Here is a 27569-nt window from a genome sequence, read left to right as displayed (position 1 = left end):
TTTACCCCTGTGCTGAACTGAACCATATACCTACCAGCTCTCTAAAAAGTTGAGTAAACAATACTTTCCTGTGGATATTTTGTCTCAAATTTCAAGCAGCTGATGGACAGACCGCACAGACAACCGGTAGATTAAGTTTAAATATAATTTTACTCAACATTCGGGCTCATAAGGAACATCTTACAATATTTTTCAGGCATTAGTATAAGGCTATATATACCCATTTATTGTGTATTAAAGCCTGATTAATCAGACTAGGCATTAGCAAAAGTATTAGCAATGTTTTCCTAAAACTAAGGATTTATATAGCTACTTTCATTAAATAACATTTATTAATATTATTTATATGATATTAAATAAACATTCAAGCCACAATTTGACGCAGACTAGTTCCTAAACCTCCATATTGCGTCCTTTAAGTTAACTCTTTTTTTTCTGCCACTAGATTGGAAATGTTGGACACAGCCCAAATTCGGCGCAGAGGTGCCCAAGACTTCGAGGCATATTATGATTATGCATGCGCTATACAGGACTCAGTCCCATTGCAAGCAGTCAAGGCAAACCTGAGTCAAGGGATGCTTGACTTTAACGGGGATCGGCTCAAACTGACAGACTGGACACCCATACTCAACTCTCTGACCATCAATAAACAGCTACAACATGTTGCAGTCAGAAGCTGCTACCAAAGTGGTCTCGGCGTCGGAGAGCCAGGTAAACATCAAGTTGGCTAAACAACTTGAAGTAGGAGCCAATTGCTTTCTAACCTATCCTTATTCCTTGTACGGTCTCTTCTCATGACCTTTCTCAGAAAGGTACAGGGCTGGCAATAGGAAGAAGATTCCAGCCATCCGCTCCAAGGAGATGACGTTCAAACTGTGTAAAGCACTCAGGGAGTGTCTGACAGCTTCACCAAACCTCAAGACCCTCCAACTCCATGGTCTTCCATTTAGAGAGAGAGACCTTATCACTCTTACCAAGGTAGCAATTTGCAGAGGCAGATTCACCTGAACCAGCTTAAGGTTCTGCAAGGCACCCACTAATGCTAGTTTGTTGTTATTCCAGGGTTTAGCCAAAAGTGTCTCTTTGGAAAATCTCTCTTTGGCTCATTGTCCTATAGCAGACGAGGGGTTAGAAGGTGAGTGAGACGTAGTGGGAAAATGTGTTCTTGTTTGCAAGTTATGACCACATGATCTTTTTTGTCTGATTTGGTGTTTTCTAATGTTCAGCTATCTGCCAGAGTGTGAAGTACTCTCCATCTATAAAGACAGTGGATTTCACAGGCTGCAATCTGACCTGGAGAGGAGCGGAGCATATGGCCAACATCATCAAGGTACTGGACCTCTGTTATGAGCTTGGTCTGACCAACCCTTCCTTTGCAAATATTTATATATACACTAGATGACTGATAGGAGGCGCTGTGTTGAAGCCACTGTGCCTCCATCTTGACACTCCCCACTGTTTGTAAAAAATATTTTTGCTGTAGAAATGCATTTATTAATGTCTACATTAGTTTTCCCACATTTATTCTATTACAGACACCGTGCTGCATACTTAAATTATATTATGATATATAAATAAAAATATAAACGCAACATGTAAAGTGTTGGTTTCATGAGTTGAAATAAAAGATCCCAGAAATGTTCCATATGCACCAAAAGCTTATTTCTCTCAAATTTTGTGCACATTTGTTTACATGCCTACTGGTGTGTATTTCTCCTTTGCCAAGCTTATCCATCCACCTGACAGGTGTGTCATATCAAGAAGCTGATTAAACATCATGATCATTACACAGGTGCACCTTGTGCTGGGGACAATAAAAGGCCACTTTAAAATGTGTCACACAACTCAATGCCACAGATGTCTCAAGTTTTGAGGGACCGTACAATTGGCATGGTGACTGCAGGGATGTTGCCAGAGAATTGAATGTTCATTTCTCCTACCATAAGCTGCCTCCAACGTCATTTTAGAGAATTTAGCAGTACATCCAACCAGCCTCACAACCGCAGACCACATGTATGGCGTCATGTGGGCGAGTGGTTTGCTGATGTCAACGTTGTGAACAGAGTGCCCTGTGGTGGGGTTATGGTATGGGCATAAGCTATGGACAATGAACACAATTGCATTTTATCGATGGCAATTTGAATGCAAAGCGATACGCTGACAAGATCCTGATGCCCTTTTTTTTTTTTTTTTTTTTTTTTTTTTAAAGGTATCTGTTAACAAGGCTAATCTGAAAACTAGACTCCCTAAATTTTATCAGCATATCGATTGCGCAACCAGGGGCGGAAAAACCTTGGATCACTGTTACTCTAACTTCCGCGACGCATACAAGGCCCTGCCCCGCCCCCCTTTCGGAAAAGCTGACCACAACTCCATTTTGCTGATACCTGCCTACAGACAAAAGCTAAAAAAAGAAGCTCCCACGCTGAGGTCTGTCCAACGCTGGTCCGACCAAGCTGACTCCACACTCCAAGACTGCTTCCATCACGTGGACTGGGACATGTTTCGTATTGCGTCAAATAACAACATTGACGAATACGCTGATTCGGTGTGCGAGTTCATTAGAACGTGCGTTGAAGATGTCGTTCCCATAGCAACGATTAAAACATTCCCTAACCAGAAACCTTGGATTGATGGCAGCATTCGTGTGAAACTGAAAGCACGAACCACTGCTTTCAATCAGGGCAAGGTGTCTGGTAACATGACTGAATACAATCAATGCAGCTATTCCCTCCGTAAGGCTATCAAACAAGCTAAGCGTCAGTACAGAGACAAAGTAGAATCCCAATTCAACGGCTCAGACACAAGAGGCATGTGGCAGGGTCTACAGTCAATCACGGACTACAGGAAGAAATCCAGCCCAGTCACGGACCAGGGTGTCTTGCTCCCAGGCAGACTAAATAACTTTTTTGCCCGCTTTGAGGACAATACAGTGCCACTGCCTGCAACGGAAAAATGCGGTCTCTCCTTCACTGCAGCCGAGGTGAGTAAAACATTTAAACGTGTTAACCCTCGCAAGGCTGCAGGCCCAGACGGCATCCCCAGCCGCGCCCTCAGAGCATGCGCAGACCAGCTGGCTGGTGTGTTTACGGACATATTCAATCAATCCCTATACCAGTCTGCTGTTCCCACATGCTTCAAGAGGGCCACCATCGTTCCTGTTCCCAAGAAAGCTAAGGTAACTGAGCTAAATGGAACGACTACCGCCCCACAGTAGCACTCACTTCCGTCATCATGAAGTGCTTTGAGAGACTAGTCAAGGACCATATCACCTCCACCCTACCTGACTCCCTAGACCCACTCCAATTTGCTTACCGCTCAAATAGGTCCACAGACGATGCAATCTCAACCACACTCACTGCCCTAACCCATCTGGACAAGAGGAATACCTATGTGAGAATGCTGTTCATCGACTACAGCTCGGCATTCAACACCATAGTACCCTCCAAGCTCGTCATCAAGCTCGAGACCCTGGGTCTCGACCCAAACACCATAACCAAAAACAATACTCACAGCCCTGTGCAACTGGGTACTGGACTTCCTGACGGGCCGCCCCCAGGTGGTGAGGGTAGGTAACAACATCTCCCCACACACAGCTGATCCTCAACACTGGGACCCCACAAGGGTGCAGAAATCATTTTCTGATCTGCCCACATTATCAGAACCCTCCTGTACTCCCTGTTCACCCACGACTGGAACCAATATATACTTCAAAGTATTGCAGAGCCACGCACGCCTCCAACTCAATCATCAAGTTTGCGGACAGACACAACAGTGGTAGGCTTGATTACCAACAACGACGAGACTGCCTACAGGGAGGAGGTGAGGGCCCCATCGGAGTGTGGTGTCAGGAAAATAACCTCACACTCAACGTCAACAAAACTAAGGAGATGATTGTGGACTTCAGGAAACAGCAAAGGGAACACCCCCTATCCACATCGATGGAACAGTAGTGGAGAGAGTAGCAAGTTTTAAGTTCCTCTGCATACACATCACAGACAAACTGAATTGGTCCACAGTTACCCTGAGGCACAGACAGACAGCATCAGGAGGCTGAAGAAATTCGGCTTGTCACCAAAAGCACTCACAAACTTCTACAGAGGCACAATCGAGAGCATCCTGGCGGGCTGTATCACCGCCTGGTCTTACGGCAACTGCTCCGCCCTCAACCGTAAGGCTCTCCAGAGGGTAGTGAGGTCTGCACAACGCATCATCGGGGACTCTCTGAACAAACTACCTGCCCTCCAGGACACCTACACCACCCGATGTTACAGGAAGGCCATAAAGATCATCAACTGGACATCTACCACCTCGAGCCACTGCCTGTTCACCCCGACACCAATGGGCTTATCATCCAGAAGGCGAGGTCAGTACAGGTGCATCAAAGCTGGGACCGAGAGACTGAAAAAATAGCAGCTTCTATCTCAAGGCCATCAGACTGTTAAACAGCCACCACTAAATAACTTTCAAGGAAAAGTGTGAACGAAATAAGCACGAAACAACTTGACAAGGAAAAGTGTGAAACTCTGAAATCTACCGGTTTATTTATAAACACACGGTAATGGGGGAGCAGTGGCTGCTGCCTAACCAAAAATACACACTGACACTGACTCAACTCCAGCCACTTTAATAATGGGAATTGATGGGAAATGTTGTAAATATATCACTAGCCACTTTAAACAATGCTACCTTATATATTGATGTTACTTTGGGGACACCTACATTATTCATCTCATATGCATACCTATATACTGTACTCTATATCATCGACTGCATCCTTATGTAATACATGTATCACTATCCACTTTAACTATGCCACTTTGTTTACATACTCATCTCACATGTATATACTGTACTCGATACCATCTACTGTATCTTGCCTATGCTGCTCTGTACCATCACTCACTCATATATCCTTATGTACATATACACAGTGTAAGGGGATAAAGAATAAGACATTATATTAGGAATTGTTAGTTAGATTACTTGTTGGTTACTACTGCATTGTCGGAACTAGAAGCACAAGCATTTCGCTACACTCGCATTAACATCTGCTAACCATGTGTATGGTAATTCACTTGTGTATTAAAGTAGTCAAAAGTTTATTTAGAATATGTCTCTAAACACTTCTACGTTAATATGGATGCTACCATGATGACAGATAGTCCTGAATGAATTGTGAATAATGATGAGTGAGAAAGTTACAGACAAGTTTCACCCGCTGTGGATGTAAATACCCTCAAATTAAAGCTAACAGCCTGCACTTGAACCTGGAGTACAGAGCCAAAACGACAACAAATGTCATTGTCCCAATACTTTTAGCTCACACGGAAAGTATTCAGACCACTTGACTTTTTCAAAATGTTGTTACTTTACAGCCTTATTCTAAAATTGATTAAATAAATAAATCTCAGCAATCTACACAAAATACCCCATAATGAAGAAAAAAAAACGGTTTTGATTGGAGTCCACCTGTGGTAAATTAAATTGATTGGACATGATTTGGAAAGGCACACACCAGTTTTATATAAGGTCCCACAGTTGACTGCATGTCAGAGCAAAAACCAAACCATGAGGTCAAAGGAATTGTTTGTAGAGCTCCGAGACAGGATTGTGTCGGCACAGATCTGGGGAAGGGTACCAAAGCCTTTCTGCAGCATTGAAGGTCCCCAAGAACACAGTGGTCCTCCATCATTCTTAAATGGAACAAGTTTGGAACCACCAAGACTCATCCAGGGAGGTGAACAAGAACCCAATGGTCACTCTGACAGAGCTCTAGAGTTTCTCTGTGGAGATGGGAGAACCTTCCAGAAGGACAACCATCTCTGCAGCACTCCACCAATCAGGCTTTATGGTAGAGTGGCCAGACGGAAGCCACTCCTCAGTAAAAGTCACATGACAGCCTGCTTGGAGTTTGCCAAATGCACCTAGAAATTCTCAGGCCATGATAAACAAGATTCTCTGGTCTGATGAAATCAAGATTGAACTGCTTGACTTAATTGCCAAGTGTCACATTGGAGGAAACCTGGCACCATCCCTACAGTGAAGCATGGTGGTAGCAGCATCATGCTGTGGGGATGTTTTTCAGCAGCAGGGACTGGGAGACTAGTCAGGATCGAGGCAAAGATGAGCGGAACAAAGTACAGAGAGATCCTTGATGAAACCCTGCTTCAGAGCGCTCAGGACCTCAGACTGGGGCGAAGGTTCACCTTCCAACAGGACAACGACCCCAAGCACACAGCCAAGACAATGCAGGAGTGGCTTCGGGACAAGTGTCTGAATGTCCTTGAGTGGCCCAGCCAGAGCCCGATCGAACATCTCTGGAGAGACCTGAAAATAGCTGTGCAGCAACGCACCCCATCCAACCTGACAGAGCTTGAGAGGATCTGCAGAGAAGAATGGTAGAAACTCCCCAAATACAGGTGTGCCAAGCTTGTAGCATCATGCCCAAGAAGACAAAAGGCTGTAATCGCTGCCAAAGGTGCTTCAACATAGTACTGAGTAAAGGGTCTGAATACTTGTCAATGTGATAAAAAATATATATAAATTAGAAAATAATTCTAAACCTGTTTTTGCATTGTCATTATGGAGTATTGTGTGTCAATTTGATGAGGGTTAAAAAAACTATTTTAGAATAAGGCTGTAACCTAACAAAAAATGTGGAAAAAGTCAAGGGATTTGAATACTTTCTAAAGGCACTGCATATAAAAAATGGTGTGTGTGTGAACTCAGCAAAAAAAGAAACATACCTTTTTCAGGACCCTCCAAATAACTTCACAGATCTTAACACTGTTTCCCACGCTTTTTCAATGAACCATAAACAATTAATGAACATGCACCTGTGGAATGGTCGTTAAGACTCTAACAGCTTACAGACGGTAGGCAATTAAGGTCACAGTTATGAAAACTTAGGACACTAAAGAGGCCTTTCTAGTGACTCTGAAAAACACCAAAAGATAGATGCCCAGGGTCCCTGCTCATCTGCATGAACATTCCTTAGGCATGCTGCAAGGAGGCATGAGGGCTGCAGCTGTGGCCAGGGCAATAAATTGCCATGTCCGTGCTGTGAGACGCCTAAGACGGGGCTACAGGGAGACAGGACGGACAGCTGATCGTCCTCGCAGTGGCAGACCACGTGTAACAACACCTGCACAGGATCAGTACATCCGAACATCACACCTGCGGGACAGGTACAGGATAGCAACAACAACTGCCTGAGTTACACCAGGAACGCACAATACTCCATCAGTGCTCCTACTGTCTACAATAGGCTGAGAGAGGCTGGGCTTGTAGGCTTGTTGTAAGGCAGGTCCTCACCAGACATCACCGGCAACAACGTTGCCTATGGGCACAAACCCACCGTCACTGGATCAGACAGGACTGGCAATAAGTGCTCTTCACTGACGTGTTGCGGTTGTGTCTCACCAGGGGTGATGGTCGGATTCGCGTTTATCATCGAAGGAATGAGCATTACACCGAGACCCGTGCTCTGGAGCGGGATCAATTTCGAGGTGGAGGGTCTGTCATGGTCTGGGGTGGTGTGTCACAGCATCATGGGACTGAGCTTGTCATTGCGTGTAATCTCAACGCTGTGCGTTACAGGGAAGACATCCTCCTCATGTGGTACCCTTCCTGCAGGCTCATCCTGACATTACCCTCCAGCATGCCACCAGCCATACTGCTCATTCTGTGCGTGATTTCCTGCAAGACAGGAATGTCAGTGTTCTGCCATGGCCAGCGACGAGCCTGGTTCTCAATCCCATTCAGCATGTCTGGGACCTGTTGGATCGGAGGGTGAGGGCCAGGCCCCCCCCCCCCACACACACACACAGAAATGTCTGGGAACTTGCAGGTGCCTTGGTGGAAGAGTGGGGTAACATCTCACAGCAAAAACTGGCAAATCTGGTGCAGTCCATGAGGAAGAGATGCACTGCAGTACTAAATGCCCCCCCCCCCCAATTTGTTCAGGGACACATTCCATTTCTGTTAGTCATATGTCTGTGGAACTTGTTCATACAAATATTTATACATGTTAAGTTTTCTGGGGAAAAAACACAGTTAACAGTGAGGATGTTACTTTTTTTGTGACGTTATAAACGACTGTTCAAAAGTTTGGGGTCACAAATGTCCTTTTCCATGAAAACATACATGAAATGAGTTGCAAAATTAATAGGAAATATAGGCAAGATGTTGACAAGGTTATAAATAATGATTTTTAATTGAAATAATAATTGTGTCCTTCAAACTTGCTTTCGTCAAAGAATCGTCCATTTGCTGCAATTGCAGGCTTGCAGACCTTTGGCAATCTATTTGTCAATTTGTTGAGGTAATCTGAAGAAATTTCCCCCCATGCTTCCTGAAGCACTTCCCACAAGTTGGATTGGCTTGATGGGCACTTCTTACTTTACCATACGATCAAGCATCTTCCACAACAGCTCAATAAGGTTGAGATCAGGTATCTGTGCTGGCCACTCCATTATAGACAGAATACCAGCTGACTACTTCTTCCCTAAGTAGTTATTGCATAGTTTGGAGCTGTGCTTTGGGTCATTGTCCTGTTGTAGGAGGAAATTGGCTCCAATTAAGCGGCGTCCACAGGGAATGGCATGGCGTTGCAAAATGGAGTGATGGGTCTTGAAGAAGGAAGGCTATTTTACCCTGTACAAATTTCCAACTTTAGCACCCCCAGAACATCACATTGCCTCCACCATGCTTAGCACTCCTCCAGCATATTTTCATTTTTTCTGCGTTTCACAAATGTTCTTTGACTCGAACACCTCAAACTTAGATTTGTCTGTCCAGTGTCTGTTTTTTTGCATTGAGACTGGTGTTTTGCAGGTACTATTTAATGAAGCTGCCAGTTGAGGATTTACGAGGCATCTGTTTCTCAAACTAGGCACTAATGTACTTGTACTCTTGCTGAGTTATGCACCGTTGCCTCCCACTCCTCTTTCTATTCTGGTTAGGGCCAGTTTGCACTGTTCTGTGAAGGGAGTAGTGGCAATTTCTTGCATGGAATGGCCTTCAAGTTTCAGAAGAAAGTGCTTTGTTTCTGGCCATTTTGAGCCTGTAATCGAACCCACAAATGCTGATGCTCCAGATACTCAACTAGTCTAAAGAAGGCCAGATTTAATGCTTCTTTAATGAGCACAACAGTTTTTAGCTGTGCTAACATAATTGCAAAAGGGTTTCTAATGATCAATTAGCCTTTTTGAAATGATACTTGGATTAGCTAACACAACGTGCCATTGGAACACAGGTGTGATGGCTGCTGATAATGGGCCTCTGTACGCCTATGCAGAAATTCCATAAAAAATCTGCCGTTTCCAGCTACAATAGTTAATGTTGTAAATGACTACACTGTATTTCTGATCAATTTGATGGTATTTTAATGGACAAAAAAAATGATTTTCTTTCAACAATAAGTACATTTCTAAGTGAACGGTAGTGTACATACATTTTTCTTTATTTTTGTACTATTTTCTACATGGTTGAATAATAGTGAAGGCATCAAATCTATGAAATAACACATGGAATCTTGTAATAACAAAAAAAGTGTTAAACAAATTGAAATATATTTTGTATTTGAAATTCTTCAAATAGCCACCCTTTGCCTCAATGACAGCTTTGCACACTCTTGGCATTCTCTCAACCAGCTTCACCTGGAACGCTTTTCCAACCAGGGTAGGGTAGGCTAGTGGATAGAGCGTTGGACTAGTAACCGAAAGGTTGCAAGTTCAAATCCCTGAGCTGACAAGGTACAAATCTGTCGTTCTGCCTCTGACAGGCAGTTAACCCACTGTTCCTAGGCCGTCATTGAAAATAAGAATTTGTTCTTAACTGACTTGCCTAGTAAAAAAATAAATAAATATGCTGAGCACTTGTTGTCTGCTGTTCCTTCACTCTGCGGTCCAACTCATCCCAAACCGTCTCAATTGGGTTGAGGTCGGGTGATTGTGGAGGCCAGGTCATCTCCATCATCCTCCTTCTTGGTCAAATAGCCCTTACACAGCCTGGAGGAGTGTTTTGGGTCATTGTCCTGTTGAAAAACAAATGATAGTCCCACTAAGTGCAAACCAGATGGGATGGCGTATCGCTGCAGAATGCTGTGGTAGCCATGCTGGTTAAGTGTGCCTTGAATTCTAAATAAATCAGTGTCACCAGCAAAGCACCATCACATCTCCTCCATGCTTCACGGTGGGAACCAGACTTGCGAAGATCATCCGTTCACCTACTCTGCATCTCACAAAGACATGGTGGTTGGAACCAAAAATCTCAAATTTGGACTCATCAGACCAAAGAACAAATTTCCACCGGTCCAATGTTCATTGCTCTTGTTTCACACAGTCTCCTCTGAACTGTTGATTTTGAGATGTGTCTGTTCCTTGAACTCTGAAGCATTTATTTGGGCTGCAATTTTCTGAGGCTGGTAACTCATCCTCTGCAGCAGAGAACTCTGGGTCTTCCTTTCCTGTGGCGGTCCTCATGACTCAGTTTCACCATAGTGCTTGATGGTTTTTCAAATCAAACTTTATTTTTCACATGCGCCGAATACAATCGGTGTATTCCTTACCGTGAAATGCTTACTTATAAGCACTTAACCAACAGTGACCATGCCTAGTATATAGGTCTTGGATGGCAGGAAGCTGGGCCGTACGCACTACCCTCTATCGCGCCTTACGGTCAGATGCCGAGCAGTTGCCATACCAGGAGGTGAGGCAACCAGTTAGGATGCTCTCTGGTGCTGCTGTAAAACCTTTTGAGGATCTGAGGACCCATTTCAGTCTCCTGTCGTGCCCTCTTCACAACTATCTTGGTGTGTTTGGACCATGATAGTTTGTTGGTGATGTGGACATCAAGGACCTTGGAACTCTCTACCCGCCTCACTACAGCCCCATCTATGTTAATGGGGGCCTGTTCGGCCCGCCTTTTTCCTGTAGTCCTTGATCCGCTCCTTTTGTTTTGCTCACATTGAGGGAGAGGTTGTTGTCCTGGCACTACAGAGGGAGGTGTTTAGTTCCAGTGTCCTTAGCTTAGTGATGAGCTTCGTGGGCACTATGGTGTTGAATGCTGAGCTGTCGTCGAACAGAATTCTCACATAGGTGTTTCTTTTGTCCAGGTGGGAAAGGGCAGTGGAGATTACATCATCTGTGGATCTGTTTGGCGGTATATGAATTGGAGTGGGTCTAGGGTATCTGGGAGGATGCTGTTGATGTGAGCCATGACCAGCCTTTCAAAGTACTTCAAGGCTACCGAAGCGAGTGCTACGGGACGGTACCTTCGCTCCCTTGGGCACAGGGACTATGGTGATCTACTTGATACATGTAGGTATTACAGACTCCATCAGGGAGAGGTTGAAAATGTCAGTAAATACACTTTCCAGTTGGTCAGCGCATGCTTTGAGTCCCAGTCCTGGTAATCAGTCTGGCCCAGCTGCTTTGTGAATGTTGACATGTTTAAAGTTCTGCTACCGAGAGCGTTATCACACAGTCGTCCGTAACAGCTGATGCTCTCATGCATGCTTCATTTTTGCTTGCCTCGAAGTGAGCATAAAATGCATTTAGCTTGTCTGGTAGGCTTGCGTCACTGGGCAGCTTGCAGCTTTGTTTCCCTTTGTAGTCCATAATAGTTTTCAAGCCCTGCCACATCCGCCGAGCGTCAGAGCTGGTGTAGTAGGATTCGATCTTAATCCTGTATTGATGCTTTGCCTGTTTGATGGTTCGTCTGAGGGCGTATCGGGATTTCTTATAAGCGTCGGGATTAGTATCCCTCTCCTTGAAAGCTCTTGCCTTTAGCTCGATGCGAATGTTGCCTGTAATCCATGGCTTCTGGTGTGGATATGTACGTACGGTCACTGTGGGGATGACTTTGTCTATGCACTTATTGATGAAGCCAGTGACTGATGTGGTATACTCCTCAATGCCATTAGATGAATCCCGGAACATATTCCAGTCTGTGCTAGCAAAACAGTCCTGTAGCGTAGCATCCTCATCATCTGACCACTTCCGTATTGAGCGAGTTACTAGTATTTCCTGCATTAGTTTTTGCTTGTAAGAAGGAATCAGGATAGAATTATGGTCAGATTTGCCAAATGGAGGGCGAGGGAGAGCTTTGTATGAGTCTCTGTGTGTGGAGTAAAGGTGGTCTATTGTTTTTTTCCCCCCCTCTTGTTTCCAATTATTGCATGTTGGCCAATAGAACGGATGGCAGTGGGGGTTTACTCACTCGCCTATGAATTCTCAGAAAGCAGCCCGACCGCCGCCCCCTTTTTCTCAGTCTTTCCTTCACGCAAATGACAGGGATTTTGGCCTGTTCCAGAGAAAGCAGTATTTCCTTCACGTCGGACTTGTTAAAGAAATAATCTTTGTCGAGGTGAGTAATCGCTGTTCTGATGTCCAGAAGTTATTTTCGGTCATAGCTGCAACATTATGTACAAAAAAAGTTACAAACAACGCAAAAAATCCACCAAAATAGCACAGTTGGTTAGGAGCACGTAAAAGGGCAGCCATCTCCGGCACCATTATTCTTTTTCGACTGCATTTGAAGAAACATTCAAAGTTCTTGAAATGTTCCGCATTGACCGATGTCTCAAAGTAATGGACTGTCGTTTTTCTTTGCTTATTTGAGCTGTTCTTGCCTTAATATGGACTTAGTCTATTTGCTAAAAGACCATTTCTGTATACCATTTCTACCTTGTCACAACACAACTGATGGCCTCAAACGCATTAAGAAGGAAAGAAATTCCACAAATGTACTTTTAACAAGGCACGCCTGCTAATTTTAATGCATTCCAGGTGACTACCACATGAAGCTGGTTGAGAGAATGCCTAGAGTGTGCAAAGCTGTCATCAAGAAAAAGGGTGACTTTGCTTACTACATAATTCCATATGTGTTATTTCATAGTTTTGATGTCTTCACTATTATTCTATAATGTAGAAAATAGTCAAAATAAAGAAAAACCCTTGAATGAGTAGGTGTCCAAACTTTGGACTGGTACTGTACATACACACATTTTCCTTAAAGTATACTTTTTTTGAGAACTAATGTTCCTGTCCCCACCATAACAAAAGTATTACATGTCATTTTTTTATTTTAATACTTTTAATTGAAATACTGTAGAATTCCATTAATTCCTATGGAGGACCGCTCCTACTGGGGAGCACAAATATGGCCAACCGGTGGCTTCAAAGCCGCACAATGGCTAGCAATCCAAGGTTTATATAATCTGAGTATACATAACATTAAGAACACTTGCTTTTCCCATGACCGACCAGGTAAATCCAGGTGAAAGCTAGGATCACTTATTGATGTCACTTGTTAAATCCACTTCAGTCAGTGTAGATGACTGTGAAGAGATCTGTTAAAGTAGATTTTTTTTAAGCCTTGACACACAATTGATAAATGGAATGAGTATGTGTGCCATCTGTGACTGTCATTACAGTGAGCTCTGTATCCCTCTAGTGGGGATGGTCAGTATGACATACTCAGAAGATCTGTATTGAAGTCATTACACATTCAACAATTGGGCAGAATCGTGCATCCTTGTTGTGTGGTGTTTGGGGTTGTGTGTCTGACCTCCAGTTGACTGACCTCTCCCCTGCATTGCAGCATCATGCAATGCGGAGGCACAGTGCAGCCTGGGCCGAATCTCTGAGGTACAGGAGGCCTGAATTCGAGGGCATGGGAGGCCTCCGCCGGGTCACTCTCAACTGCAACACCCTGGTGGGAGACAGAGGGGCGGCCGCCCTCGCACAGGAACTGGCTGAGGACCTCTGGGTCAAAGGTCAGAGGACATGTTCAGTCTCATTGACCTAATTTCAAGTCAAGTTTCCTTGGACTCGAATCCAGAGTCGTGTATATTAAGGAACACTATATAAAAACTTATTTGTTAATGGTGCTGTTGACTGTAGTTTTTTGCAATGTTTTCCTAGCCTTGGATCTGCAGAAGTGTGGTTTGTCCAACGATGGGACACGGTCTCTGCTGGAGGCTCTAAAGTCCAACTCTACTCTCTGTGTCCTGGATATCAGGAGGAACCCCTTGGTGGGTAAGTTCCAACTGACACTGCTCTGATTGGATGGGATTGTTTTACTCATGGCACCTGTCAAAAGGGTATATTTTGGAAGTAGACATCTCAGAATGATCATATCTACTAGTTTTGCAGTTTTTTCCTTTGAGAGTTTGTTATAGGCCTAACACGAGTGGTTCTCCTCTCGCCTCTCCTCCTCGCACAGACAATGACCTGATGAAGTCCGTGATCGAAAGAGTTCTCATGAACGCTAATGGTCAATCCTCTCAGGTAGGCCAGGAGAAAATGTATCCCTATCTGGCTATTAAATTAAACATACATACATACTGTATTATACATGTGTGAAGATGTGTCTTGGGGTTGATGATGGTGGTTTCTCAGTAGTATGTGCTCCGTGTTTTATGTTGTAGTACTCCTGGATCAAGCCCCCAGCCCTCAAAGACTCACAGAAACCTCCAATCCTTAAGAGAAGAATACTGGGAAATACAGCTAGAGGAAGAGCAACATTTAGGATAGGTACTTTTGATAATCTACTCTCAAGGGAGTAGATATTTGTTTCCAAGGCATTCCCTCTTTGACTTTTGCCCCCCCCAGTGATGCAGAGATGTGCACACAGTTGTGTTCATTATAGGCTCCAAACGGAAAACAATGGACTGAATTATAGAGGGCCCACCTAGACTTGTCCAATAGGAAGCATTTATTTTGTTTCCGGTTGCATTCCATAATGAACACAATCCAGGTCACTGTTAACTCTCCCTTAGCCATCAGCCTCTCAATACTAAGCCTCCAAACACAGTCACCCTGTGGTACTATACACTAACAGTGGATATGTTTTAAATTGGTAAATGTAACTACAGCCACCACATCCTTTCTGGAGCTAGGAAGTAGCATTACGGTTGCCCGGTATCTAAAAGTCTAATAGCGGTAATTAACCAACAGTAAATACATGTAACTAACTCTGACTAACTGTGGAATTAAACAATTCACTTATTTATAGTTAGTTCGCTCCGGCATCCTCTCTCTTTGCTTGCTACCAGTGTACGTAATGCTTTGCTTGACGTGTGTGACGTTGTGTTGAGATGAAACTTCCCTATGTAGTTACCATACGAATGAACCCTGTGATGTTCTATTAATAATCACATTATTTTCAACTGCCGACCTCATATCATTTCCTGCTGGTGTTGACCATATATGGTTCTGCCCCAGGTCCTCGCAGGTTGGCCGGTAGGCGGAGTCCAGTTGTTGCCCAGCAGCCACACCCCTGCTCCAGCAGGTATATCCCATGGCGCACTGCAGAACGTGCTGGACGACAGAGGTAAGGGCAGTCGTCGATGAAGAATGACTACAGGAATCTTCCTCCTACAAGATGAAACGCCTTTATTTATCTTAATTTCAATAATAAAGACTAAAATCAACTTCCATTGTCCTCCATGAGTGGTTGAATATCCTCTTCTTTTCATGTCCTTTCATGTCCTCCTATCTTGACAGAGGACTTCCTCCAGGTAATACAGTGGCAGAGCAGAGCTTTGAGGTAAGCAATCCATTTATCTAACATACAGTTAGAGACTAATTCTGACACTTTCTGGCCACATGTAATCCCTATGTGCCTGACCTGTGTTGTGGTCATATGTTCTGTTGATGTCTAAAATATGGTCTTCTTCAGGGGGCTGCCACTGTCAAGGTGACAATGGAGACTGAGTCAGAGGAGGAGGGAGAGGAGGAAGCGGTTGAGACAAAAAGTCTGTCACCACTTAGTCTTCATGAGAGGATCACTGTCAGACAGTACAGACGTGTACAGGTAAAGCCCATATGGTAGCAGACAGTGCACATACTGTACTTAGTGGAGCATTTTGAAAATGGATTACTTCAAACTGAGGTGCATCCTGATTGACAAGCCCCACAAACACCAGGCATGTTTGCTCTCCCACTGACTGACGGGCAGGCGGACATACCGACACGGGTGTTTTGATTTGACAGTGATGTAGTGCAGTTCTCCTGTTTTTCCTACAGGTGGAGCTGGAGGAGTGTCGGCTCAGACTAGCAGAGGAAAGGAGGGCCAGAGTGAAGGCAGACACTCGTCTCATGGAGGTACGGACTGTCATCACAACCTTTTGTACTAGTAAGACGAAAATGCAGAGTATACAATATTCTACCATTTTTGTGAGAAGATGGTATGACTTGCATACATGTACAGTACCAGTCAAAGGTTTGGACACTACTCATTCAAGGACTTTTCTATATTTGTACTATTTTATACATTGTAGAATAATAGTGAATACATCCAATCTATGAAATAACATATGGAATCATGTAGTAAATACAAAATTGTTAAACAATTCAAAATGTATTTTATATTTGAGATTCTTCAAAGTAGCCACCCTTTGCCTTGATGACAGCTTTGCACACTCTTGACATTCTCTCAACCAGCTTTATGAGGTTGGCACCTGGAATGCATTTCAATTAACAGGTGTGCCTTGTTAAAAGTACATTTGTCGAATTTCTTTCCTTAATGCGTTTGAGCCAATCAGTTGTGTTGTGACAAGGTAGGGGTGGTTTACAGAAGATAGCCCTATTTGGTAAAAGACCAAGTCTTTATTTTTTTCACATTTTATTTAACCAGGTAGGCTAGTTGAGAACAAGTTCTCATTTGCAACTGCGAAGATAAAGCAAAGCAGTTCGACACATACAACAACACAGAGTTACACATGGAATAAACAAACATACAATCAATAATACAGTAGAAAAATCTATATACAACATGTGCAAATGAGGTAGGATAATTTTATTTAATTTTTCACCTTTATTTAACCAGGTAGGCTAGTTGAGAACAAGTTCTCATTTACAACTGCGACCTGGCCAAGATAAAGCATAGCAGTGTGAACAGACAACACAGAGTTACACATGGAGTAAACAATTAACAAGTCAATAACACAGTAGAAAAAAAAGGGGGGAGTCTATATACAATGTGTGCAAAAGGCATGAGGAGGTAGGCGAATAATTACAATATTGCAGATTAACACTGGATTGATAAATGATCATGTACAGGTAGAGATATTGGTGTGCAAAAGAGCAGAAAAGTAAATAAATAAAAACTGTGGGGATGAGGTAGGTGAAAATGGGTGGGCTATTTACCAATAGATTATGTACAGCTGCAGCGATCGGTTAGCTGCTCAGATAGCTGATGTTTGAAGTTGGTGAGGGAGATAAAGGTCTCCAACTTCAGCGATTTTTGCAATTCGTTCCAGTCACAGGCAGCAGAGTACTGGAACGAAAGGTGGCCGAATGAGGTGTTGGCTTTAGGGATGATCAGTGAGATACACCTGCTGGAGCGCGTGCTACGGATGGGTGTTGCCATCGTGACCAGTGAACTGAGATAAGGCGGAGCTTTACCTAGCATGGCCTTGTAGACGACCTGGAGCCAGTGGGTCTTGCGACGAATATGTAGTGAGGGCCAGCCGACTAGAGCATGCAAGTCGCAGTGGTGGGTAGTATAAGGTGCTTTAGTGACAAAACGGATGGCACTGTGATAAACTGCATCCAGTTTGCTGAGAAGAGTGTTGGAAGCAATTTTGTAGATGACATCGCCGAAGTCGAGGATCGGTAGGATAGTCAGTTTTACTAGGGTAAGCTTGGCAGCGTGAGTGAAGGAGGCTTTGTTACGGAATAGAAAGCCGACTCTTGATTTGATTTTCGATTGGAGATGTTTGATATGGGTCTGGAAGGAGAGTTTGCAGTCTAGCCAGACACCTAGGTACTTATAGGTGTCCACATATTCAAGGTCGGAACCATCCAGTGTGATGATGCTAGTCGGGCAAGCGGGTGCAGGCAGCGATCGGTTGAAAAGCATGCATTTGGTTTTACTAGCGTTTAAGAGCAGTTGGAGGCCACGGAAGGAGTGTTGTATGGCATTGAAGCTCGTTTGGAGGTTAGATAGCACAGTGTCCAATGACGGGCCGAAAGTATATAGAATGGTGTCGTCTGCGTAGAGGTGGATCAGGGAATCGCCCGCAGCAAGAGCAACATCATTGATATATACAGAGAAAAGAGTCGGCCCGAGAATTGAACCCTGTGGCACCCCCATAGAGACTGCCAGAGGACCGGACAGCATGCCCTCCGATTTGACACACTGAACTCTGTCTGCAAAGTAATTGGTGAACCAGGCAAGGCAGTCATCCGAAAAACCAAGGCTACTGAGTCTGCCGATAAGAATATGGTGATTGACAGAGTCGAAAGCCTTGGCAAGGTCGATGAAGACGGCTGCACAGTACTGTCTTTTATCGATGGCGGTTATGATGTCGTTTAGTACCTTGAGTGTGGCTGAGGTGCACCCGTGACCGGCTCGGAAACCAGATTGCATAGCGGAGAAGGTACGGTGGGATTCGAGATGGTCAGTGACCTGTTTGTTGACTTGGCTTTCGAAGACCTTAGATAGGCAAGGCAGAATGGATTTAGGTCTGTAACAGTTTGGGTCCAGGGTGTCTCCCCCTTTGAAGAGGGGGATGACTGCGGCAGCTTTCCAATCCTTGGGGATCTCAGACGATATGAAAGAGAGGTTGAACAGGCTGGTAATAGGGGTTGCGACAATGGCGGCGGATAGTTTCAGAAATAGAGGGTCCAGATTGTCAAGCCCAGCTGATTTATACGGGTCCAGGTTTTGCAGCTCTTTCAGAACATCTGCTATCTGGATTTGGGTAAAGGAGAACCTGGAGAGGCTTGGGCGAGGAGCTGCGGGGGGCCGGAGCTGTTGGTCGAGGTTGGAGTAGCCAGGCGGAAGGCATGGCCAGCCGTTGAGAAATGCTTGTTGAAGTTTTCAATAATCATGGATTTGTCGGTGGTGACCGTGTTCCCTAGCCTCAGTGCAGTGGGCAGCTGGGAGGAGGTGCTCTTGTTCTCCATGGACTTCACAGTGTCCCAGAACTTTTTGGAGTTGGAGCTACAGGATGCAAACTTCTGCCTGAAGAAGCTGGCCTTAGCTTTCCTGACTGACTGCGTGTATTGGTTCCGGACTTCCCTGAACAGTTGCATATCGCGGGGACTGTTCGATGCTATTGCAGTCCGCCACAGGATGTTTTTGTGCTGGTCGAGGGCAGTCAGGTCTGGAGTGAACCAAGGGCTATATCTGTTCTTAGTTCTGCATTTTTTGAACGGAGCATGCTTATCTAAAATGGTGAGGAAGTTACTCTTAAAGAATGACCAGGCATCCTCAACTGACGGGATGAGGTCAATGTCCTTCCAGGGTACCCGGGCCAGGTCGATTAGAAAGGCCTGCTCACAGAAGTGTTTTAGGGAGCGTTTGACAGTGATGAGGGGTGGTCGTTTGACTGCGGCTCCGTAGCGGATACAGGCAATGAGGCAGTGGTCGCTGAGATCCTGATTGAAGACAGCGGAGGTGTATTTGGAGGGCCAGTTGGTCAGGATGACGTCTGAGGGTGCCCTTGCTTACAGAGTTAGGGTTGTACCTGGTGGGTTCCTTGATGATTTGTGTGAGATTGAGGGCATCTAGCTTAGATTGTAGGACTGCCGGGGTGTTAAGCATATCCCAGTTTAGGTCACCTAACAGAACAAACTCTGAAGCTAGATGGGGGGCAATCAATTCATAAATGGTGTCCAGGCGGCAACAGTGAGCAACTTATTTCTGGAGAGAGTAATTTTCAGAATTAGTAGTTCGAACTGTTTGGGTATGGACCTGGAAAGTATGACATTACTTTGCAGGCTATCTCTGCAGTAGACTGCAACTCCTCCCCCTTTGGCAGTTCTATCTTGACGGAAGATGTTATAGTTGGGTATGGAAATCTCAGAATTTTTGGTGGCCTTCCTGAGCCAGGACTCAGACACGGCAAGGACATCAGGGTTAGCAGAGTGTGCTAAAGCGGTGAGTAAAACAAACTTAGGGAGGAGGCTTCTGATGTTGACATGCATGAAACCAAGGCTTTTTCGATCACAGAAGTCAACAAATGAGGGTGCCTGGGGACATGCAGGGCCTGGGTTTACCTCCACATCACCCGCGGAACAGAGAAGGAGTAGTATGAGGGTGCGGCTAAAGGCTATCAAAACTGGTCGCCTAGAGCATTGGGGACAGAGAATAAGAGGAGCAGGTTTCTGGGCATGGTAGAATATATTCAGGGCATAATGCGCAGACAGGGGTATGGTGGGGTGCGGGTACAGCGGAGGTAAGCCCAGGCACTGGGTGATGATGAGAGAGGTTGTATCTCTGGACATGCTAGTTGTAATGGGTGAGGTCACCGCATGTGTGGGAGGTGGGACAAAGGAGGTATCAGGGGTATGAAGAGTGGAACTAGGCGCTCCATTGTGAACTAAAACAATGATAACTAACCTGAACAACAGTATACAAGGCATATTGACATTTGAGAGAGACATACAGCGAGGCATACAGTAATCACAGGTGTTGAATTGGGAAAGCTAGCTTAAACAGTAGGTGAGACAACAGCTAATCAGCTAGCACAACAACAGCAGGTAAAATGGCGTTGACTAGGCAACGGGGCCGACAGATAAAACATAGACAAGCAGAATGAGGTACCGTGATTAATGGACAGTCCAGCGTGCATCAGCTATGTAGCCAGGTGATCAGTGTCCAGGGAAGCTGGATTAGTGAGTGTTATCCAGGTTAAAAAAACTAACAATGACTAAATAGCTTGTAGCTAGTTAGCTAGTTAGCTTCTGGAGGTTCTTGAGTGTGTTCTAAAAATTAACAATAATAGCGATTCCGTATCACATTGGGTGAGGCAGGTTACCGGAAGGTATAAACAAATTAAAAATCGGAAAGAGATAAGAGAGTAAATATGGGTCCAGTGAGTGTTTGGGACGAGGCGATTCAGACGGTTAGCAGGCCTGTGCTAACAAGCTAACAGTTAGTAGGCCGGGGCTAAACAAGGTAGCAGTTAGCAGGCCGAAATAGCAAGCCAGGGGATAGCAAGGGCTAGAGAGTTAGCCTTTGGGGGACGTCGCGATGGGGTGAGTCTGTTTATTCCTCTTCATGCGGTGACATCGATAGACCGGTCGTGGGTCCGGGTAATTGTAGCCCAGGAGTATGCTACGGTGGTAGGTATTGTAGCCCAGGAGTATCCTACGGAGGTAGCACAGGTGCACTGGCGGGGCTAGCTTCAGGCTAAGTGGGTGGAAGCGCTAGCCAGCAGTAATCGTCCGGGGTTGCGGTTTAGCTAAATAACTAGTTGTGAAGATCCAGATGTTCCGTTTGCGGCGGGAATCCGGGGGTAAAAAAAAAAAATAGGTCCGTTATGCTCTGGTTAGAGTCGCGTGAGCTTTTCGTGCTAAAGGTTAGCTGATGACCGGTTAGCTGAAGACCGCTAGCATAGCTGGTAGTTAGCTGGCTAGCTTCAGTTGAGGGGTTCCGGTTCCGAAGTAAATATAAATACTAAATACTTTAGGAAAAAAAGAAAAATAGCTACATTGGGTGAGGCGGATTGAAGGAGAGTATTTGGAAGCTGAGGTTTAGCGAAATGTTTTAAAAGATATGCGAAGAAAAAATATGTAAAGACGAAATATACACGGGACAAGGGACACGACACGTCTTACTGCTACGCCATCTTGATAAGAGAGGTAAGGCAATAAATAGACCATGGTGGCAAAGTAATTACAGTATAGCAATTAAACACTGGAATGGTAGAATGTGCAGAAGATGACTGTGCAAGTAGATATACTGGGGTGCAAAGGAGCAAGATGAAAAAATAAATACAGTATGGGGATGAGGTAGATTGGATGGGCTATTTACAGATGAGCTATGTACAGGCGCAGTGAGCTGCTCTGACAGCTGGTGCTTAAAGTTAGTGAGGTAAGGAATAGTCTCCAGCTTTAGTGATTTATGGCAAGAGCAGCTCAAATAAGACAAGAGGAACTACAGTCCATCATTACTTTCAGACATGAAGGTCAGTCATTGCGGAACATTTTAAGAACTGAACGTTTCTTCAAGTGCAGTTGCGATGTCAGAAGGTGAATTCACCAATTTGTAAGTCGCTCTGGATAAGAGCGTCTGCTAAATGACTTAAATGTAAATGTAATGCAAAAACCAAGCGCTATGTTGAAACTGGCTCTAATGAGGACCGCCACAGGAAAGGAAGACCCAGAGTTACCTCTGCTGCAAAGGATAAGTTCATTAGTTACCAGCTTCAGAAATTGCAGCCCAAATAAATAACTGATCCATCTGTTCAGAGGAGACTGAGTTAATCAGACCTTCAAGGTCGAATTGCTATAAAGAAACCACTACTAAAGGACACCAATATGAAGAAGAGACTTGCTTGGGCCAAGAAACACGAGCAATGGACATTAGACTGGTAGAAATCTGTCCTTTTGGTCTGAGTCCAAATTTGATATTTTTGGTTCCAACTGCCGTTTCTTTGAGATGCAGAGTATGTGAACGGGATGACCTTTGTATGTCTGGTTCCCACAGTGAAGCATGGAGGAGGAGGTGTGATGATGTAGGGGTGCTTTGCTGGTGACACTGTCGGGAATATCTTTAGATTTCAAGGCATACTTAACCACCATGGCTACCGCAGCATTTTTCAGCGATACGCCATCCCATCTGGTTAGCGATTTAGTGGACTATCATTTGTTTTTCAACAAGACAATGACCCAAATCACACCTCCAGGCTGTGTAAGGGCTATTTGACCAAAAAGGAGGGTGATAGAGTGCTGCATCAGATGACCTGGCCTCCACAATCACCCAACCTCAACCCAATTGAGATGGTTTTGGATGAGTTGGACTGCAGAGTGAAGGAAAAGCAGCCAACAAGTGATCAGCATACACTAACGTTCTAAAGTTTGGGGTCACTTAGAAATGTCATTGTTTTAAAAGAAAAGCTTTTTTTTTTTGTCCAGTAAAATAACATCAAATTGATCCAAAATACAGTGTAGACATTGTTAATGTTCTAAATGACCCTTGTTGCTGGAAACGGCAGATTTTTAAAATATTTTATGGAATATCTACAAAGGCTCTTCAGAGGCCCATTATCAGCAACCATCACTCCTGTGTTCCAATGGCACGTTGTGTTAGTTAATCCAAGTTTATAATTTTAAAAGGCTATTAGAAAACCCTTTTGCAATTATGTTAGCACAGCTGAAAACTGTTGTCTGATTACAGAAGCAATAAAACTGGCCTTCTTTAGACTAGTTGAGAATCTGGAGCATCTGCATTTGTGGGTTCGTTTACAGGCTCAAAATGACCAGAAACAAATAACTTTTTTCTGAAACTCGTCAGTCTATTCTTGTTCTGAGAAACGAAGGCTATTCCATGCGAGAAATTGCCAAGAAACTAAAGATCTCATACAACGCTGTGTACTACTCCCTTCACAAAACAGCACAAACTGGCTATAACCAGAATAGAAAGAGGAGTGGGAGGCCCCGGTGCACAACTGAGCAAGAGGACAAGTACATTAGAGTGTCTAGTTTGAGAAACGGACATTTCACAATTCCCCAACTGGCAGCTAAATATTAAATAGTACCCACAAAACACCAGTCTCAACATCAACAGTGAAGAGGCGACTCCGGGATGCTGACCTTCTAGGCAGAGTTTAAAAAAAAAAAGCCATATCTCAGACTGCCCAATAAAAAGGAAAGATTAAGATTGGCAAAAGAACACAGACACTGGACGGACAAATCTAAGTTTGAGGTGTTCGGATTACGAAGAACATTCGTGAGACGCAGAAAAAATTAAAAGATGGAGTGCTTGATGCCATGTCAAGCATGGTGGAGGCAATGTGATGGTCTGGGGGTGCTTTGCTGATGGTAAAGTGGGAGATTTGTACAGGATAAAATATCCTTCCTTCTACAAGATCATCACTCCATTTTGCAACACCATGCCATACCCTGTGGACGGTGCTTAATTGGAGCCAATTTCCTCCTACAACAGGACAATGACCCAAAGCACAGCTCCAAACTAAGCAGTAACTATTTAGGGAAGAAACAGTCAGTCAAATGGAGGATTCTTTGACGAAAGCAAAGTTTGAGGGACACTATTATTTCAATAAAAAATAATTATTTATAATCTTGTCAACGTCTTGACTATATTTCCTATTAATTTTGCAACTCATTTCATGTATGTTTTCATGGATTCCTAAGCGGCCCCAAACTTTTGAACAGTAGTGTATTTGGGAACTCCTTCAAGACTGTTGGAACAGCATTCCTCATGAAGCTGGTTGAGAGAATGCCAAGAGTGCAAAGCTGTCATCAAGGCAAAGGGTGGTTACTTTGCCTTGGTTACTACATGATTGCATATGTTATTTCATAGTTGTGATGTCTTCACTATTATTTTACAATGTAGAAAATATAAAAAATAAAGAAACCCTTGAATGAGTAGGTGTGTCCCAACTTTTGACTGGTACTGTATGTAACCTATGCCCCTTTATTATTCTTATCGTGTGTGTTTTTTAATTGTCGATCAACTGCTCTGTCTGTTCAGTATGAGTTGGAGAACGCTCGGCTGCGCAGTATCAACTTCTCCCTGTCGGAGGCACTGCATGCTCCTGCTACTGGCCCCTCCAGTGTTCTGGAGGACGATGCGGTTCTGGACAGCATCGAGAGCTCCTTCGGCAAGTTCCACGCCTTCCTGGACCTGCTCAAGGATGCTGGGTAAGCCTTGTGACTGGCAAAATATATATTGGTAGGTTAACAAAGTTCCTCGGTAAAGAAAGAAATGGACAGTTTTTCTTTGAAAGTGTGGAGTTTCACCTCAATGGGACAAATATTGAGACTTACTTCTAGGCTGCGGGATTTAGATGTGAGGGGACGTTACTTGTTGTGTAATGATTATCTTGCTTCTCCAGTGTTTATCCTGTGTATTCTAACACATACCCTATGCTCTGCTATGTCTCTCAGACTGGGCCAGTTGGCCTCCATGGCAGGGATTGACCAGTCCGACTTTGGCCCACCCCAGCTGTCCTCCAGTGTTGGACAGCCTCTTGTTGGGGCAGGGGACCAGGACACGGGAGATAAGGTTGATGCGGCACCTTCTGTAAATAGTCTCAGTGCGGTATGGGTGGTGTACAGTATGTATGTACTAAGATTGTCGTCAGGGATGGTGTTTCTTTGGTAGATATTCAAGTGTTAAGCAGTGTAGATTCTGAGTGTCGGTGGTGAATATCTGTCAGTAGCTTGGGTTCTATTCAATCTTATTCTCTGGGTTGTCTTTCCAGGGAGGCGACGGCCCCAATTCTCTGTCCGAGGGCCAGCCCAACGGATTCACCCCCGGAGCTCCAGCCACCCTCAGAGGGTTAGGGTTAGAGGGTGACCCACAGGAAGTGCCCCCCGTCCCTGCTCGTGAGTTAGCCAGTGTGGCGAAATCTGGTGGAGAGAATCAGCAGAAGGATCCCTCGCCCTCACAACCGGAGGGGCGACAGGTGTCAGGGACTGAGAACAGTATCCATAGCAACGGCTCCCATGGAAATGACTCGTATGCCAAAGGCTCCTTTAGCAAAGACTCTCAGGGTAGCGGTTCCTATGGCAAAGGTTCCCGTGGTCGTAATTTCTCTCACCAAAGTAACGGCAAAGGCTCACATGGTTACAGTTTTAATTACAGCAACTGCTCCTACAGCTCCATCCACAGCAACAGCTTCCATAGTAACAGCTCTGTAAGGTCCAGTCTGAGTGACATGAGTGAGCGTTTGGAATCTGTTGGGTCATTGGGGTCAAAGGCTTCTGGAGAGGGCAGGGTAGGGTCAGGAGCTCAGAGATGAAACTATTCAGAGTTTGAGATGTTGGAACAGATCTGCTCTCTAGGGAGCATGGGTGGTGAGTCTGATGATGGGTTCTGAACCCACAACACTGCCCCTTGTTGAGCGTTTAAAAAAATAGTTTCATGTTATATCTGTGTTTACCTTGTGCCATTGGTGCCAAATTGGAGTACTATTAAAAGGTTATTGTGCTAATGATGCCTAATCTTAAATGTGATTTTAGCCTTTTGTTAGTTTAATACTTTTTGGGCTTTTTAGTTGTTTTTAAAAAACTGACTTTTTTATACTGTTTGTAAATATATGTATATATTTTCTACAATAAACTTTGTTTAAAAAAGTTTATATACATTGATTGTAGGGCACTACTTTGTTTACACTGTTCAACCATATGTATTTGTTTGTTTACACGAGGAAAAGTTATGGGAAAAATCAGTCTTGGTCATTCTACAGGGCTATTCCTGGGGTCAAAAACAATGGGCTCATTCGAGAGGATCACTTTTGTCAAGTCTGTGGCCATTGCTGGTCACTGCCTTTCAAAGTGTTGCATTATGGGGATAAAATGTTTCCGACTTGTGCCTACATGTAGACTGCATGAACTTTACATAAATCATGTGATCAAGGGTATTTTAGTTTTGACTGCAAGTTTCTGAAGTTGTTCTTTACCAACATAATGCTGCAGCCATTACATGCATTGTGGGCAATGTTGCCAACTAATTTTCATGGGAAGTTGCTAGAGGCAGGTCAATTTGTTTCTAAAAGACGTTGTGATGTCATTGTGTGATGACGCCATTACGTAATAACGCAAAACTGCGTCATTACGTAGAATATACAATAACGTTACTCAAATTGACTGGCCATCTAGGTGAAAAATATGATTTGACATTTGTTAGTTTAGATTTATCATATTTTATTTGTAAAAGTAATATAAACACAACATATTTTTAAACACAACACATTGAATTATTGAACAATTACACATTATTGAACAATTACATTTTATTTTTAAACTAGTAAACCTACACATGCTGAACAATTTATAGTTTAATGCAGTGTATTGGTAGTTAACATGCTACCTAACTGATCAACAATTATAGGTTCAAGCTAATAACAAGGTGTGTATATATATATACTATCTTATTGAACAAGCAACTTAACTCAAATAATGATGGGTGTGCTAGGCATCTCTCTCCAGGTTGTTGTGCTGCTTGGGTGGCTAGCTGCTCAATGGATTCCTCCAGATATTGCCACTGTTCTCGTTGACACTGCAGTACACACTGCCACCATCAGCTGTGTGTCTCCACCAGTTCCAGAAAGTCCGCTCCATGCATACGTACTGTAAATATGATGAATCCTAGATTGGCAAGGAAATCATCTTCATCTTCACTGTCCAACTGCATTGTCACAGAGCTGGAACCAGCAGAAGAGGATGGAGTGGCCTTAAAGCTGTACGCTGCTGTGGTGCCAAACTGCTGCAGAACTTCAATTGGTAGTTTATGCTGGTAACAGGTATCACCAGCCAGCTTCAGTCCATACCGCACCAGGAGTATGGAGTTGAGAGTGTGCAGTGACACTATTTCTTAACTTTGACCTGATGACACTCATTTGGCTGAACAGCTGTTCAACCTCCGCATTTGAGTGTGGCAAGGAGAGGGCAGTGAGTGCAGCTTTGCACAGTTCTTCAAATGGATTTGACCCAGAAGAGTCCGTGTAGTTATTGACCTCACTCTAAACAGATTGTCCTCTGGTGCAAGACTGAGTTGGTACACCATGCTTTCTAAAAGGTACCCAAGGTATGGTGATGGACTGAGATGTCCATCAATGGCATCCTTCAGGACATACA

At 44.1% G+C, this 27569-nt stretch overlaps 1 protein-coding gene across 2 annotated transcripts in view; it reads left to right on the top strand.

Moving 5' to 3' along the window:
* The window catches only part of cep78 (centrosomal protein 78), a 34001-nt gene extending 7772 nt beyond the window's left edge, over positions 1 to 26229 (top strand). Inside the window, exons 2-16 of one of the 2 annotated variants that reach the window (XM_064956609.1) lie at positions 446 to 711; positions 809 to 978; positions 1063 to 1135; positions 1227 to 1330; positions 13609 to 13783; positions 13932 to 14045; positions 14233 to 14297; positions 14438 to 14543; positions 15234 to 15342; positions 15516 to 15558; positions 15691 to 15825; positions 16038 to 16115; positions 24460 to 24629; positions 24876 to 25011; positions 25193 to 26229. In XM_064956609.1, coding sequence (XP_064812681.1) covers positions 453 to 711; positions 809 to 978; positions 1063 to 1135; positions 1227 to 1330; positions 13609 to 13783; positions 13932 to 14045; positions 14233 to 14297; positions 14438 to 14543; positions 15234 to 15342; positions 15516 to 15558; positions 15691 to 15825; positions 16038 to 16115; positions 24460 to 24629; positions 24876 to 25011; positions 25193 to 25732 — 2277 coding nt within the window. In that variant the 5' untranslated portion in view covers positions 446 to 452 and the 3' untranslated portion in view covers positions 25733 to 26229. The remainder of the gene's footprint in view (positions 1 to 445; positions 712 to 808; positions 979 to 1062; positions 1136 to 1226; positions 1331 to 13608; positions 13784 to 13931; positions 14046 to 14232; positions 14298 to 14437; positions 14544 to 15233; positions 15343 to 15515; positions 15559 to 15690; positions 15826 to 16037; positions 16116 to 24459; positions 24630 to 24875; positions 25012 to 25192) is intronic. The other variant, XM_064956692.1, reaches the window with a different exon arrangement.
* Positions 26230 to 27569: the final 1340 nt, after the last annotated feature.

The sequence above is a fragment of the Oncorhynchus masou genome, chromosome 1 (assembly GCF_036934945.1).
Source record: "Oncorhynchus masou masou isolate Uvic2021 chromosome 1, UVic_Omas_1.1, whole genome shotgun sequence".
NCBI classification, from domain to species: domain Eukaryota; kingdom Metazoa; phylum Chordata; class Actinopteri; order Salmoniformes; family Salmonidae; genus Oncorhynchus; species Oncorhynchus masou.
This window is presented reverse-complemented; position numbering and strand designations above follow the sequence as displayed.